The sequence below is a fragment of the Perca fluviatilis genome, chromosome 15 (genome assembly GCF_010015445.1).
Source record: "Perca fluviatilis chromosome 15, GENO_Pfluv_1.0, whole genome shotgun sequence".
In the NCBI taxonomy this organism is placed as follows: domain Eukaryota; kingdom Metazoa; phylum Chordata; class Actinopteri; order Perciformes; family Percidae; genus Perca; species Perca fluviatilis.
This window is the reverse complement of record NC_053126.1, coordinates 36,291,470-36,309,587: the sequence shown is the minus strand read 5'-3', so window position 1 is coordinate 36,309,587 and position 18,118 is coordinate 36,291,470. Positions and strand designations below refer to the sequence as shown.

Below are 18,118 nucleotides of genomic sequence, written 5' to 3'. Positions count from 1 at the left end.
CTTTTTGAAAAGCTTAGTTACCCTTTTTGAAAAGGGTAGTTACCCTTTTTGAAAAGCTTAGTTACCCTTTTTGAAAAGGGTAGTTACCCTTTTTAAAAAGGGTAGTTACCATAGATATAGAACAATAGATATGACATGTAATTCTGACTTGCCATTCCAGGATGGAACCACTTGGCAGCCATCTAAAGCCTGGCTCAGACTACAGGAGTTTTAGGCCGATTTATGCCCGATTTACACCTCCCGAGAATCTGATATAAAATCTTGACGAGGACCTTGATCGGTCCCGATGTTCGGCGCAGATTATCTGGTAATGTGAGGCGTTCACAGATCGAATCTTGCACCTCCCGATCTGCTCGCAGACACATCGGGGCCGCCCCGATATCTAGGATTATAATCGGGCGTGAAACGACTATGATTACGTCAGTACTTCCACAATAGCCAATGAGAGACAGGTCTGCAAGGAGACAGAAGTGACGGAAACTTTTGAAAATGTCCGCGAAAGCAGCTGTAGTACGGGTCCGGTGGACAACTGAGTTGGAAGAAAGGATGGTGGAGATGTGGCAACAGCACGAGTGCCTGTTTAATGTATCATCAAAAGAATATCATAATCGGGATGATAAAGAGAAGAGCTGGGGAGAGATCGCTTCAGATCTGGACCTACCGGGGGAGTGGACAAAGTTGCTAGCGCACTAGCTAGCAAATGTAAACATTATATCTAGATCAGTGATCATCTGCTACGTTCAGGTCTAACAAAAGATGTATTGCACATACCGTATTTTTCGGACTATAAATCGCTCCGGAGTATAAATCCCACAGAACAACTAGCAGGGCTGGAGGCGTAACTGCACCGTTGACCAGCCCCTCCCGGCAGCACGTTGTTCAAGCCCCCACCTGTGGACTCGTTCCTCCAGCTCTGGCCGTCTAGCTTTCAGCCCGCGATTAGCCGATTAGCTTTCTCTGATTTCTTCATTGCAGTAAGAGTCACCTTTTCGCCAGTCCCTCACAAGTTTCTCCCTCATTTCAAACTTTCTTTCTGCTGCTCGATTACCGTTTTCGGCTGCATGTTTTACTACCTGCAGTTTATCTCTTTTCTTTCTCAGTTGTCTTTAGGAGCAGCATATAGTTGTCACAAGCCTAGAGCGCCCTCTCGAGGCTGTAGACGGTAATGTTTCAGTATGAATTAACATGTTCAATTATATATATATATATTGATATATAAGTCGCACCTGACTATAAGTCGCAGGACCAGCCAAAGTAGGAAAAAAAGTGCGACTTATAGTCCGGAAAATACAATAGTTTGTTTGAATAATATTATCGTCCACGCTCGTTTTATTTTCTTTTGTTTTTTTATTGGTACAAAGGATAAGTATTACTACAGCAAGTTGCCATGACACAGTATCCATTTTGTTTACATGCGCTTCCCATTGACATATATATAAGGCGCTTCCCCGTGAGATCGCGTCACGTGAGGTGCTAAATCTGGCAAGATAATCTTAAGAATATCTTGTAGTGTGTGATGCCCCACTATTTACAAATCTTGTAGTGTGAGCATGTTTAAGATTTGAGGGAAGAAAATCTGCAAAGATTCTCCTCAAGTGTGTGCTGCAACCAGATTTCAAAATCGGTTAGGATTTTAAAACTCCTGTAGTGTGAGCCAGGCTTTACCAGGGTTAAGTTTTAGAATTGCTTCCATTGGAATCAATGGGGAAAGAGGCTCATGTTGTCTTTATTATCCTTATATTTTTCTACCAATACATCAATAGTGGTTTTATTTCAAAGTAATGACTGTAAGACAACTGTGCCTTTCTAGAAAGAAACAAAAAATAGAGATTTGGATGGAATTTTGATTGATATAGCTCCAAGAGAACAAGTAATTTTTTCAATTACGAAGATAATCTCATAATTTTGCATTTATATTGCAGGTAATAATTTTATTTTTTCAATTTTGCATGAACTTAATATGTAAAAACTGTCTTTGGTATTCTGAATGGCTAATATACATTAAACAATATTTTTTAATGTCAATCTCAACTATAAAGGACCACATTTCCCATCAACCCCGCTACCTCCGGTTTAGCGTTTGTTTTCTTACTGTCAGCTGGCCAGCATGGAGTTAGTTTTGACGATGAGCGGAGTAGTTGGAGAGCCTCGCTAGCTTCAATCGTTTTTTGTTGATAAAGACTATAATGACTTCACCAGAAGTGCTGATGGACGTTTCGCAATTTTCATTGAGCTAACGTTTTGGAAATTACATTTACGATAGTGATGCGGAGACTTGCTGCTGAATTAGGAAGTCTTTCTGGACGTTACTTTACCTCATCAAGACATGGATTATTAAGTTTTAATTTGCTTTACTGAAAGGAAAATCGTGTAAAGGCCTGAGGTAAGCTGACAACAATAGATAGTTATGATGACTGACAGCAGAATTCAACATGGCTAATGTTTGGGGAGCTAACGTCAGCTGGTGAAAATGTACCGTTAAGTGCGGCTGGTCTGTTAGGCTCCGTGTTGCTGGTGTGGCTACTGTTGATTTGTGTAACGTAACTTTACTCTATGTGTAACGTTACAGTACTTCGTTAACTTTAATTTAACTGAAAACTTAACACAGATTGAGTGAAATCAGCCGCAGCAGTCAATGTATGTATGTCAATATTAACGACGTGCTACAAAAACTGTTACAACGTTAACGTTACTAAATGTCTTATTTGAGGTAAAAAATCAATCAATTAAAAAACGATGTTTGCTGTTCATAAATGATGAGCTAGCTAGCAATCCCCCATTCCTCTGCGGGGTTTTTTAGAGGTGGGGGGGAACAAAAGGGGGTTTTTCACTTTTCTGGATTTATAATTAAAAAAAGAAGAGAAGAAATACTCTATCTACTCCTACTGACATGTGGAAAGTGATGGCAGCCTCCTGGGTCTCTTTGGTCCTTCTGGTAAAGCAGTTAGGTGCTGCACAGCTGATAACCATACTGCTGCCATAGGTGACAATCATTGACATATATATTAATGGACCAATAGATCCCGTTGCTCTGGACGGAGACCAGTGAAGGCTATTAGAAGCACTTTTCCGGTGATCTCTTCCTTTACTGAGCAGCCTCCAACTGAGAGAGACAGCGTAAATGTGACGTGAGCAACGTGTCTGAAAGTTGTAAGTCTTCTTGTAGCTGTGCCAAGAGAAATCTCAATCATTCCCAATCTTACAGAGACGGCGAGCGTAGGTATATGTAAGGAGATAACATAAGCACAGGCTAATTATTGCTAACTAACATGCTAGTTAACATTCGTAATTAAACCTAAACAGCTAATATAAGTCGAAACTGCCTGCGAGCTTCTCCTGTACTATACGGTAATTCCTCTACTGTGCGACAGTAAGTCACTTAGTTATGACACAATCGTTAGCGTACTTTTACAAAACAGTCTGCTACGGAGCCATAACGTGAGCTACAAGGTAATGGAGCCTTTTATTCGCCTTATTTTCGAACGCGGAAATAAATATGGGTCTAACTTCCGGTTTTTGTGCGGTACTTCCGTTTCATCGCTTCCCTGGGCAACACTAACACAAAACATTAGCTTAACTAAATTGGTAAACTATGTCGTGGGAACATTTCCAAAAATCGCTTAATAATCCAAATGGCAGGTCAGTGCCACACCCTCAAACTATTCATGAGTGGGAGGATGACATGAAGAAGTGGCCTCAGATCACGTACGAGGACATATTTAATTATTTTGTGTTGTCACTTGGTGCGGATGGGTCTACAATGCGCAATTATAAAAGTACAGAGGCGTATCAGTACCTTCACAGTGGAAAAGTTGGGAAGGTGTTAATCAATAACAACATAATCGATGACCTGGTATTTATGAAGGCTGATGTTCAACCAAGCCAAAGCAAGTCTGACGTTCACTCTGCATGGATCCTGACTACATCTACCGGCACTGTTGAGACGGCCGGGTGCTCCTGTGTCGCGGGACAGGGGAAGTCCTGCAGTCACGCAGCGGCGATCTTATGGAAGGTAGGTTAATTAATTGCCTGTTCAGTTGTCTGTTTTATATACAGTCTATGGTTCAGTGTCAAAATATACTTACGTTAGCTGTTGCCTCGTTGTGATTATGTGATTGTCAGTTTATTTTACATAGATAGCAGTGCTAAATGTTTGGGATTTAACTAACGTTACAATTTGATATCAAAACGTTAACTGAACTGTTGCCTACCTCATAATGTTTAGGCTTTAAGTTTGTCACAACATTGTACCAATCTGATGTGTACTCACCGAGCTCTTAATGCAAGTTTTTCACATTAAAATAAGATAGATTTTAGATTAGATTAAGCTAGATTTACATTGAAGCTTCGTTTATTTCTATTTGATACCCAGACAATACAAATAAGTGCTAAAGAGCTTATGAAAACATTGGCTTCTAAAGCATTTGTTAAATAAATTTTAGTATATGACTAACGTTTTTATTTTTTTATTAACAGATCGTGCACCTTTTCCAGATAAGTAAAGTCTAATCTCTTGTTCATTGATGTTCCTTGGGTTAAGGTAAGGTCATTCAAGTTTGGGTAAATGTAATATTCTGTCAGCACACCACTTTTTGGTGAACCACCTCTTCTGTGTAGGTAAGTAAGTTTATATTTTCACCAATTCTAATTCATACCAGTCTAATCTCGAATGGCAATTTGTTTAAGTACATCATCAAGGTAAGTTGAAAAATATGGACAGTTTATAGCTGTCCATATTTTCTATATAAGTATTGTGACACCAAGGACTGTAATACATTAAAACTATGCAACTGTTCTATTTAAACTTTGTTAAAGGTGCAGTTTGCAGTGTCCAAAGGTCTGACTGGATTGTCCTGCACAGATGAGCAGCGCCACTGGAACTCAGGGACACAGCGTAATTTAGTCCCCAAAAGGTTGAGCAATATATGTTTCAGGCACCACAAAGAAAGTTCTGATGTCTCTGAGAACATCCTGCCCATCTCTCCATCTCTACCGCCAACTCCTGCCTACAGCTCACATGAAGCACTGAAGATGAGCTTAGAAGCCGCAAATGTTCCAGTGGGCAGCCTTCTGCACAAATGCATCTCTGCTGAACCAGAGCAAATTCCAGCAGCTCCCACACAGCTCCAGCAGCCTCATAGTGAACATGGCACGGACATACAGTGCCAGAAATGCATGTCATTTTATGATATGTACATTAAATTAGATGGGGATAAATGTGCCAGTTTGGAGGAGTCCACTAAAATGCAGAGTGCCTCCCACTTGTGGTTTGATGCTCGTAAATTAAGAGTAACTGCTAGCTCTGCAAAAAAGGTCCCCGTGCGTGCATCTACTAAGCCAGATAACTTTCTTAGAGAGCATCTGTTTCCTAGGTTCCACGGGAACACTGCAACCAGGTATGGCCAGGAGAATGAGGAGGTGGCCTACGCGTGGATGGAGAGCTGTGGGTTTGTAGTTGAGAAGAGAGGCACTGTAGTTAGTGTTACAGAACCATGGCTTTCTGCAAGCCCAGATGGTGTGGTTAACTCCACGGAGCTGCTGGAGATTAAATGTCCTGTTCTGGCCAAGAACTGTTCATCTCTGGCTGAAGTGTTTTCCAGCAAGCTCACAGATGTGAAGATGGTCAACGGGGTTCCACAGCTGCAACCAAATGGATCCCGTGGTTACTACCTTCAAGTCCAACTAGGTATGTTTTGTACAAGACTAGAGAGATGCAAGCTGCTTGTCTGGGCTCCATCTGAGAAAGTTGTCATTGATGTGCCATTTGATTTGGAGTATTGTTCACAAGTTCTACCTAAACTCAAGTCCTTCTATTTTAGTTACATGCTGCCAAGGATTGTAGATGAGTTTCTATCAGGCAGACTTACACTGTGCCATAAATATGTACATATGTGTAAATAGGCTCAGGGTCTTTAACCTGCTGTATGGGCATGCCAGACACCAGCTTTCCTGTGTCTGTGTTGATGTGTGATGATACCTAACTGTTAATAATTGTTCCGCTGACCCTTTGTTAGGCTAGTTCCTTGGTGTTTTACTTTTTATAGCTAGTGCTCGTTTTCGTTTTACACAGGAAGGTGATTTTTTACCATTTTAATAGTAATTGTGATTATAATTAATATGTATAAAATTAAATGGCCTACAAATAATGCCATAAGTGAAATGTTTAAATTTAGTTGTTTTACCATTTTTAAGGTGTAAATTCCAGGTTCAGAAAGTAAAAGTCCTGCCATGTGTGTGACTTTTACTTTCTGAACCTGGAATTGGCACCTCTGCCATTTTTAAAGTGAATAATTGTAATTACATTCAATGTAAACAAATGACATGAGTTAATAAATTCCATTAGTGAAATACTGTATCTTTTTGCCAGTTTATGTACATAAAATACACTTCTTTAGTTATTTACATGTGGTTAGGGCAACATCCACTCGATTGAAAAAACAGATTGAAAAACTTGATTGAAAAAACAGATTGAAAATTTTAATAATACACATTTTATTTGGACACAAGTTAAATATCGTTTTTCTGTAAACATTTAAAGTCTAAAAATAAGTTGATATTATACAATACTTGAAAAGGTGCCAAACACAATAAATATTTTTTAAAACCTGAGATCCAAAACACATTCTTGTGCATTATAATTTCACTGGTTTACAGTTTACTGTAAAATAACTAATCAGCAGTGCAGAATAGAGATACCTGAAAAATTAAATGTTAAAGACAAATGACATGTGCAAATGATAGTACAATCAAGGCACTGCAGGCTGTCAAATAATTATTTACAAATATTAAGCTACAGTGGAAATCAGGATCTTTTTGACATGTAGACTTCTATACTCAATCAGCATCCTCGTGGATGATTTCCCCCTGCATGTTTACAAGGGCTGCACAGATTCTGAGGATTTTGTCCATTTTGTGTGCCAAGTTGATGGGTACAGTCTGGGAGATTATTTTGAACACTTTGAGCCTCCTGATAACTCTTTCCACATGTATGCGCACATTTGCAATTCTCCTTGTGGCAGTTACATCCTCATCAGACAACTGCCCTCCTTTATGAGTGAACGCTGGTAGAACAAGGTTAACCTTCCTCTCAAACAGCAGATCTCTGATGGTAAAGCCTCTGTCTGCCATCACTTCATCGCCGGGACAAAGATACTCCAGGAAGCCAGACTCCTGAGTGATGAACTTGTCACTACACCTGCCTCCATAAGCAGGAGAAATAAACATAATAAGTCCACATGGGGCAATAGCAACTAAATACTTTATAGTATTGCTGGAATAATAATGGCTGTATGACTCGCCTCTAGAGTCAAGGTTGTGTGGTTTCTGCAGGGTGGTCTCAGTGCAGTCAATGATGCAGGTGGTGTTGGGGAACTTCTCCCTGAAGCACTGAGGCATTGTGTTCCGGATTGTCTCCCGTGGCAGCCAAGGAATGTAGATCCTCATGTGCTCCTCCATTGTGTCTATCCAGTAGGAGAGGATCCTGCTCACTAACCCCTGGGACACAGAAAAGCATTCTGCAAGATCACCCTGGAGTAGATTCAACTTAAGTTTCATCATGGTCATCAATATTTGATCCATTAAGTGCATCTTAAAGTTTGCTTTATAGAACTGTTCCAGATATTTAACATGATCAAAAAAGGCACTGAGAGAAAGGCCTGTGTACAACACACAGCTAGTGTCATTCTTCAGGATGGCATGGGCAAGGGGTTCTTCTCCACCACATTGTGTTTCTCTGTCGCATACATGATTCTTCTTTTGTCCTAATATGTAGGTGTGATCCATCAGGGCCTGAACCTCCCACTGAGTGTCAGCATCTTTATGCGTAGGTGACTCTGACTGTGGAACGGCCTGGTCAGCTTCCTCAACACAGTGGCTGTCATCTGCCAAACACAAGACCACATAAGCCCACAACCAGTTTAGCAAACAACATAAAGCATACCTAGAGTACTTACAACTATGTTAACACCAAGCTAATAGAGCAACACCTGTATTAGTGCTCATTCAAATAATCATATTGCATTACATTGCTTCCAATTTTTACAAATGCCCTGGGCTAGCAGGGTTGAGAAAAATACAGATGTATCAATAAATATACAGAGAGAAGAAACTTAAAAGACAGTTGGCTTTATGTGAGAGCATAGAGGTGAAACTCGAAATATAAGAATATGGTGCAAAAGTTCATTTATTTCAGTAATTAAACTTAAAAGGTGAAACTAATATATTATATAATGCATGTAATGAGTCTATATAATATATTAGTATATATTAGTTTCACCTTTAAGTTTAATTACTGAAATAAATGAACTTTTGCACCATCTTCTATAATTAAACATCCGTTAACTTACCTGTGTCTGCTAACCTCCTGACATGTCTCCTTGGAGTTTTTATTGGGACTTCGTAGCCCAGCCACTTTTCTGGTATCGGGTGGTCTTCTGTAGGTCTTGTGTTCACGAAATGAAAAGAACAAACATACGGTCGCTTCGGTGGTTTCTTCAAATTTAAAGCTTTTAACCACAGGCGAAGGGATTCCTCATTCTTCGGCGGCGGGTAAAGGTCGTAGGGCGCGTCACATCCACATTCAGCTCTCGTTCGCGTTCGGTGATTTAAACACTCTTGCTCCAAGTAAAGTTTTCTTTTGTACCAGTTATTATGACACCCTCTAACTGCACAAACAATCCCGGTCTTCCTCGAAGCCATAACGATTTGTTATGATAACTTAGTTGTTACGAAGGATTAACTCTACGGTGAAAAGTAAGTTTAGCTGGTTTAGCTAGCCAGTGACCGGAAGTGCTTGACCGGAAGTCTCGCACAAAAATCCGTCAACTGGCTCCGTCCGTATTTCCGTTAAAAATAAGGTGAATACATTGTTGTGTTTCTTTAGAATTAAACAACGGACAAATAGAGTCTTTAAACGCTTCAGATGTAAAGTTATTCGCAGTCAAGTGACGTAAAAAAAAAATGGCGGTCAGTGGAATGCTAACAAGAGGTGATACCTTTGTAGCAACAAAATGGCGCCATCGGAGGTTCGCATTCTGAAGCGAAGCTTACTCCCTTGGTGACAATAGTAAACAGTACCCTAGTAAGATGGCGGACAGTTATGCCATAAGTTATGACGTCATGTCATATCTATTGTTCTATATCTATGGTAGTTACCCTTTTTGAAAAGCTTAGTTACCCTTTTTGAAAAGGGTAGTTACCCTTTTTAAAAAGCTTGGTTACCCTTTTTGAAAAGGGTAACTACCCTTTTTAAAAAGCTTAGTTACCCTTTTTGAAAAGCTTAGTTACCCTTTTTGAAAAGGGTAGTTACCCTTTTTAAAAGCTTAGTTACCCTTTTTGAAAAGCTTAGTTACCCTTTTTAAGAAAAGGGTAGTTACCCTTTTTAAAAAGCTTAGTTACCCTTTTTGAAAAGGGTAGTTACCCTTTTTGAAAAGCTTAGTTACCCTTTTCAAAGGGTTTTTCAAAAAGGGTAACTAAGCTTTTTAAAAACGGTAACTAAGCTTTTTAAAAAGGGTAACTACCCTTCTGAAAAAGGGTAACTAAGCTTTTCAAAAAGGGTAACTACCCTTCTGAAAAAGGGTAACTAAGCTTTTCAAAAAGGGTAATTAAAGATATTGTGGAGGATTTTCTTTTTCCGGGTGGATCATCAAAATAATTGGTCCTCCTAGTTGTCAATCAGTCTGGCGATATGTATACGTAACAGCCTGGTCTCACTTAATTCCGTAAAATGGGCACGGACTGGTAACAGCTCATTCCGTGGTGGTGGTACGGAATGTGTGAAAATTCCGTGTGGCCACCACGGAAAACAATGCCAATGTAAAGTCAATGAGAAGATGACGTGGCACGGTAGTGAGTAGTATGTAAGGCCGGAATTCCGCGTAAGGAGGTTGGTTGGGGTGGTGGATGGGTAAAACACAGGACTTTCACTCAGGAGAGTGGAGTTCGCGTGTGGCGTTTGTCAGTTGTTGTGTTTTTATTTTTTTTTAAGCGTGTCCCGCGTGTGGCACGGAACCGTAAGCCCACCCACGACCTTTTCCTGAACCCAACCGTCCCGTTCTTGTCGCGTGTCACGGAACCGTAAGCCCACCCACCGTTTTTTCTCGGCGATCCGCGTGTCACGTAAGCCCGTATTTCGTTTTTGGTGATCCGTCTTCATTACACGGAATTCTTCCATGGGCCCATCACGGAATTTGGCGATCCGTTGGCGATCCGTGTTCATTTAACGGAATTATTCCGTGACAGTTCAACGGATTTAGTTGCAATTCCGTGAAACTGCCACGGATTTTGAGTTAAGGGTCCGTGCCCATTTTACGGAATTCTGTGAGATCAGGTTGATACGTAAGGCCGTTGTACGTGCACTTCCCTAGGTAGTTTTCGCTTTCTGCGCATGAGCACTTTCAGGTGTATATTTGTGGTGAGCTACGGTTTCAGCCGTTCATGGAAGCTCGCCGTTCTCACCGTGTTTCAGCCCGCGCAAGCGTACGCGCACCACACACGCGCAAAACATCTCAATTTGTGAAAGTGCAAATCTTCTTTCTGAAAGTAGGCTTGCTATGAGCCATGCCGACAGCAGCTTGTAAACAGAGCACCTCGCGTAACACCGTTTAATGTATTCCCTCGGGGAGGCGCGCGGTTATGCGATGTGTTTTCAAAAGTACAGAGGGCGTCTTTTCTAAAATTTGGGGAAAATCCTCCACAATACCTTTAAGCTTTTCAAAAGGGTAACAAAAGCTTTTTTTAAAGGGGTAACTACCCTTTTGAAAAAGGGTAACTAAGCTTTTCAAAAGGGTAACTACCCTTTTCAAAAGGGTAACTAAGTTTTTCAAAAGGGTAACTACCCTTTTCAAAAAGGGTAACTAAGTTTTTCAAAAAGGGTAACTACCCTTTTCAAAAAGGGTAACTAAGCTTTTTAAAAAGGGTAACTACCCTTTTGAAAAAGGGTAACTAAGCTTTTCAAAAAGGTAACTACCCTTTTCAAAAAGGGTAACTACCCTTTCAAAAAGGGTAACTACCCTTTTCAAAAAGGGTAACTAATCATTAACTACCTATTTTTTGTGTACCTTATTGTAAAGTGTTACCTTTGTTTAAACTGTTAAAGATTGTCGATGAGTGTTGCCATGTTAATTGCATTGCGGTCGAGAGCTGAAGGTTATTAACTAGCTAATAAGGTAACGTGATTTACATGAATACGCTAACGTTAGCTCTAACGTTAGCTGCTGAAAGGCTATCTTGACAGGTCCGACGCGATCCGTCGGAACGGGTCGTCGCGGTCCGGTTGGATCTATTTAAGCAATCGTTTATCCTTATTTTGCGTACTTTCAATAATGCTGTAAAGTGTTGTAAACATAGTTTTAGCCTACAACATTACGTGTATTCGTGAACTGTAACGTTAGAGCTTTGTAATAGTGAGCTCAAATAGCAAACGTTACTGTCCCTTATTTTGCTAATATTCATGCAGTTTACATGTTGAGTATGACTAAATACAAATTGTTTACATTAATCAACATCTCCATCAAAGTTATCTTTTTTTCATTTTGATACACTTCTGTATTTTTAATGTGAGAAATTCATGCTTGCTGCAAGATAAATAACCATGTTTTGTTTTTATTATCCTCTCTTTGACAGCTCCTGTTACCAACCACCCTTGTCCCTATTAAATCCACCTCTACAGTACCTCCTTTATTAATAAACCAACGGCCTCTTTAGCACCTAATATCCTCCTACCATTGCGACAACACACACACAGACACACACACACACACACACACACAAACATACACACACACAGGCATTTTCTCTCTGTCTCTCTTTCTCTCTCTCTGTCTCTCGTTCACTCTCTCTGTCTTTGTACGTCGCCAGCGCTGCGATCTCCTCTAGAAGGCCTAAATTGTCTTTAAGTAAGTATTCTCATTCTATTCCTTCTTTTGTATTTCACATTACTGTCTTACTGACCAAAAGACACAGTGCATGAACATTTGAACGTGCCTATGGCATTCTTTTTTTCTGACAATGTTTTTGTCTCACTTATTGGCCTATTGTCTTCAAGTGAGTATTGTCATTGTATTCCTTGTATATTCTTTCACATAAGGGACTTGAAAACATTATACTGCACAGCCTTCATATTTAACCACATTCTGTCTAACACAAGCTGCATCATGTCAAAATGCTTTAACGTAATTTACAGAAATATTGTTAGTCTAATATTAACATTTTGATTTCTGATTTGGTAACAAAATGCTTACACACGTAAAGTCAAGCATGATGTTAGGTTAGTCGATCACAGTCTTCCCATTCTTTCTGCTGATTTCTCACGCCTATCCAAGTCTTCATAAAGCTGCTTACACACCGAACGGACGCGGTTGACCGTTGCAGACAGAAAGTCAGTCGAAATGATCAGTCTTCGTGTTGGTCCGAAAAGTGCCACAGAACACACCAAAGAGACGAGACGTAAAACATCTCTATAACAGCAGGCGGCGCTAATCTATAATGTTGCCCAAGAAATGAAAACCGGCAGCTGATTGGACGAACGCGTCACATGGGTTTGTTTTCTCCGTAAATTCAAAGCCAGACTGTCATGGCGGCTCGAAGAGAATACGATATCTCATATTGTACTAAAATAGTTCACCAAAACGTGTTTCTGAAAACATTTTAAGGAGAAATAGGCCGTGATGCAGTTGCTGAGTTTGTCTTCATTTCAGATCAACAAAGGTCAGTTTAAAAGATTTTCATCCGATTTTAAGACTCTAGTCACGCTCATCCCGCTCTCCCCCAGACTGATGACGGCACGGGAAACACCGAACAGATTCGAGTCATTGACCTCGCCAGTCGTGTGTCAGCACCTTAAGAGTTTTTTCATTTTGGCAGCTTCTATTTCATAGTTATGGGTTTCTTTACCTTGTTGGTAGATAAAATCAATTGTAAATTCAGCTTTGCCTGTGTTTTTTTTATAATGAACCATGTGAACACAATATATATGTGTATGTATGTATGTATGTATGTATGTATGTATGTGTATGTATGTATGTACCTACCTACCTACCTACCTGCTATTGGTTCTCATGACATCCCAATTTATCATAATTTTTTTGTGTCCCTTTCTGTTTCTCTTACTGTATTTCTGATAGAAATGCCAGGTCAGGGGACAACTTTAAGAAAGTGGTCTGCCACACAGAAATCACTGTCGCGTGCAAAACCTGCAAGGCATGCAAAGCAAAGCAACCTCAAAAGCTAAGGCTAAAAAAAATTAGAAAAATTTGATGAAAAGCGGGAGAGCTGGGTCCATACCCACCAAAAAAATCGGACCACCTCCCACATCGTGGATGAAGCTGCTATGCTGGTATGTAATTGCTTTTATTATTTCCATGCAGTTAAGTTACACAGTGTTGCTCTGTACATTTTCATGTTAATTTCTTTTACTGTCGTGTGTGTGTGTGTGTGTGTGTGTGTGTGTGTGTGTGTGTGTGTGTGTGTGTGTGTGTGTGTGTGTGTGTGTGTGTGTGTGTGTGTGTGTGTTAGCTTGAAAAATTGCAGGCCCTGGGTGTAAGGGCTGTAATAGTTTTGTCCAAGCCCGGAAGAAAAGAGAATGCCTGGGTTTCAGAGGTTTTGGCACCCCGTTGTCAACTGACAGACACTTCTAAAAAGTGTCTTGAAAGAATAAAGACACTCTATGAACTTGTTATTCAAGGTAAGAATGTTCTGTTATTTACAAAAAACATTATTGTATTTGATGGCTTGTGTTCCTGTCACAGATAAGGCTGTGGTTGCCTTCTCTCAACTAACGGAGCAATCACATTTATAATTATGCTTTTTAAACTTAACTTATTGAGATATGTTAAAAACATACCAGCTAGCTATTTGCTGCTCAAATTTAAGTATCAATAAAAAAAGAATACTTGTTTCAGCTTGGTTGGCAAGCAACACAGCAAAACATGCAGTCTCTCTTTTGGTTTTTACCTCTTAGCTAAAGTACAACTGTAAATAATCAGTTGGTGCTAGACTAGTTAAATGACTCATTTATGTCAAACAAATTAAATTGTTGCCTTTTTTAAGTGGTAACAGTTTCTGGCAGAGTAAATTATACAGCTATTGTTGAAAACTCAAAAGTGTGCTGCTGCAATGGTTTTACCATGGAGGAAGGATACCATAGCAGATCAAACTATAGAGCCATGTTGGTGGCTGATTTAAATGAGCTATTAGGTATTTTCATTACAGAGTTTTTTGGTTCAGGCCTCTTCAAAATTCTTTACTTTTCTCTACTACTGTGAAGACATAAGTATGGCAAATAAGTGAGAAGAAAATGGATTTTGAGAAAACAATTTGAATTCTTGTGAACCATGTTAACATTTCTTGAAACAAATCCTAGCCAAAGTCAAACCTGCAAAATAGGATACCACAGGAAAGGCAGGGTTTAATATGACATCATAAAAATAACCCTTTTTAGATACAGCTAATTAATTCACAACAGTCTTCATCACAGGGAACTTTACTTTAAAATAGTCCAAGTATTATTACTGTTAATCACTTAATTCTCCTCCAATGAAGGCTGGACCCCACAAGTTGCTGCAGGACATTCATCATCCCCAGTTGAACCCCAAACTACACCTCAACTGGCTCCACCAACAACACAGGTTGCTGTTGCCGTTGCCCAGCCTCATCCCCCTGCAGCTCCACCTACACCCCCAAAGTCTTTAATTTTATCAGTAGCCTCCACTGGACCCTCCCAAGTTTGTCAAGAAAAAGATTAAAAAAATCTCTTTACAAAATCACATTTTTTTACACGGTTGAAAAACCCAGCAGAAAGCACAGTGAGACAACATCTGTATTGTATCATAGTATGCGGCTGACTCCCCCTCTATAATCCCGGCTGTTAGCCAACGATTTACATATTTTTATGATGTAACGCTGGATTTTTACAGACTGTTTTTGTTTTTTGGATTAAAAATCTTTCTGAAGGATATTCCTCATTTGTTTTGATGATGGTAGAGTCAATTAAAGGTGACACAAAAAGTACCATAAATCTTACTCAACACTTCATAATAAGGGCTACACACACACACACACACACACACACACACACACATATATATATATATATATATATATATATATATATATATATATATATATATATAGTGCATTCCAAACTGTGATTCACATCATAAACTCAATGAATTATTGTACACAGTAACATTGGAATATTATACTATGGTAACAGCTACAGGAGTCTAAATTTGTCTCATTGTGTCTACATTTTATATAACTCCAACTTTCCTTTTTGTTTTACCGTGGAAAGAAGTGGCCATTGGAGTGGGTGGCGGATGACAACACTTGTTAGTGCTTCCATTGTAGGTGCCATTGGTGTGCGGAGATCTGCTATGAGTCGTCGAGTTTGCCGTTAGGCGCAGTGATCAGGGTTGGGGATGTGACAATTTTAGACGAGTGAGAGAGGAGCCATCAACGCTACTTACACTCTACATTACGTTACACACTTTTACTGGCAATCACATCAAAGCCACGCCCTAAAACACCCCCTGCTTTATCGCTGATTTAAAAATCGAGACCATAATTTAAAAAATGAATATCATTCTGTGTTGCAGAAGACTTAAAACTAGCGATTGAGACCATAAACTCCTTATGAAAATGTTTACTGAGGTCATGAATCAAGTTAGAAGTGGCTGACTTTCTCCTAGACTTCTACAGGTTTAAGACACTAACGCATTTGCAGCACTTCTCTGAAACGGATGCTTTTTACATTAATATTTACAGTCAGTGTTTGAGTGTCATATATCCATTTCCGTTTTGCGGCTGTGTTAATATTGTAATAACTTGTAATGCATGTACTTTTTTGTGTTTGTTTATTATTGTCACTCTAAGCTAAGGTTGTATTTCAGTTTAGTGCACTTCATTCAATAAAACAGACAAATTAACTTGTTTCTTTTTTTTTAGTATCACACACTTTTAATTGAATAGTCTACTTCAGTTTTATCAACATCCAAGATAACCTAAAATATATCTGGGAATTTGGTCAAAACAATAGTTTCAAAAAAGCACGTCAATATTCTTAGCTGTGGCATCCTTAAAATGTCTACAGTATATAGAAACCATACTGGCTATCCTATGAATAGTAAATTATATTGTTCTATCCTCAGCCTACTACACACAGGGCTAGATTCATCGAGCCGTTTGCATCTGTTTCCAGGCGCTAATTGGTCGCAAAGACGGACGTAACCGATGCGGGCAATTTACAAGCAGGGACACTTGGGTAAAATCTCAGATTGTCTGCCACATGAGCGAGAAGAGACAAGTTGCGCTTTCAATATGCGTTCGTGGGAGGGTCGTGGGGAAAGTGGGAGTTCCACCCAAAAAGGTGGGAGGATAAGCGCAAAGTGCCCCTAATTATATATCCCGTGGTATTTACAAAGACTGTCAGTGAGAGCGCGCCTCTATTCTGCGGGGGAAATTCTCCGCCTCTTAAAGCAGGTCTAAACCAGCCGCAATCGAGTTTCCTCGTAGACCTTTATGCCGCTGGTGAAATGGCAACAGTAATTTGAGCAAGACGAAGACATAGGCGAGGCTGAAAATATTTTAACAGAAGAATCACACTTTGTCAGTGAACACAACATCATTTAGCGTTACAGATCAAACAGCCATGCAATATTAGAGTTACTGGAAGAAATCAAAGATGAAATTGAATCTCCCACTCAGCGTTCACATCCCATTCCAGCAGTTGTTAAACTCCTCGCTATATTACAAATATATCGGCATCAGGATCATTTCAAACAGTCATAGCATCAGCAGTGGGAATATGTCTGCACTCAGCCATATCATAGCACCAGTAGTGCTTTGCTACAGCGCAATTTACGGTCTAGTGGGCGGAGAAAGACGCTGATTGGCTGATGGGTGTCAGGGTTGATAAATACTACGCAAAATGTGGAAGCATAGCGTGCGCTATTACCGAACTCGCATAAACGGACGCAGCGCAAACTGCGCTAGTGTTAGTAAATCAGGCCCTAAGACTTTAAGGGCCCTATCTTGCACCCAGCGCAATTGTACACCGACGCATGTATCATTCCTATTTTGCACCCGACGTACAGCGGACTTTTCCCTCCACAGACGCACGTCGGTAAATACTACGGTGGACACTCCGGCGGAATCTGGTCCGGGAGTAATGCGCAATGCGCTCCTGGTGGACGGAGATGGAGTGGGGGGAGGAGGATTTATAAATATGGCCTGGGGCCTAATTTATAAAACCTGTACGCAAGAATAAGTTGCGTGAAGCAGGGTGAAATTTGTCGTTGCAACATTCCTCGCAATAGTCGGGATTTATTATTTATTTATTTATTATTTATATTATTGTTCCCAGTTTTCCGCAACCTTTTGACCACACGTGTGATTGTACGTAATGCTCCCAAGGTTTTGTAGACTGCGTTTTAGTGAACTCCGATGGTATGCCCGTTTTCCGAACCTAACCCAGTTTTTGTTTTCCTGAACCCAACAATCCGTTCTTACTAAACCGACCCAGAGCCGGTCGGAGCGCCCGGCGAGGGGCTGCCAGCAACGGGGCGAGGCAGGGGATCCTCCCACACCGCCTGATTGTAGGTGTCTGTGTGTGGGAATGTTGTCTTTCTGCACCTGCTATTCCAACACAAAGTTACCAAATTGTTACATTTCAAGCACTTTCACCTGTTTTGATTAAGTTCTAAGAAATAAGCACAACTGCATAATTGAATATCCTTGTTTTTTAACAAAAAAACGACAATGATCATGATCATAAATGTGATCTCACAGGGGTAAATGGCAAATATGAACCATAAATTATGTATCATTGGTAATTGAGCTAAATCTGTTACATTAGGCTACATTATTAAATTTGTGTATCAAAAATATGTACACCACATAAGGGTTCCAAACAGGATTTAGTTTGGATGTTCTACCTCTGTTAGGAGCACCTCGATCTCACAATCACTGAATCGTGTTTTTTCCCCATTTTTCCGTTTCGTGATTGGTGATCAAGGGCTCCTTTCAAGGCTGGAATATTCATTGATTGATTAACATGGACCTTATTAGGACAAATATGGGACGACCTTGGGAGGAACGTGAGTCTCGTGCACGACCGCATAAG

At 40.1% G+C, this 18,118-nt stretch overlaps 1 protein-coding gene across 1 annotated transcript; it reads left to right on the top strand.

Annotated features, from left to right (window-relative positions):
* Window positions 1–3,532: 3,532 nt before the first annotated feature.
* On the top strand, window positions 3,533–12,841 carry LOC120575327. The gene is made up of 4 exons (XM_039826045.1): window positions 3,533–4,012; window positions 4,477–5,686; window positions 7,772–7,806; window positions 12,770–12,841. The coding sequence occupies exons 2-4, from the start codon at window positions 5,032–5,034 to the stop codon at window positions 12,839–12,841; spliced, it is 762 nt and encodes a 253-aa protein (XP_039681979.1). The 5' UTR covers window positions 3,533–4,012; window positions 4,477–5,031.
* The last annotated feature ends 5,277 nt before the right edge of the window (window positions 12,842–18,118 follow it).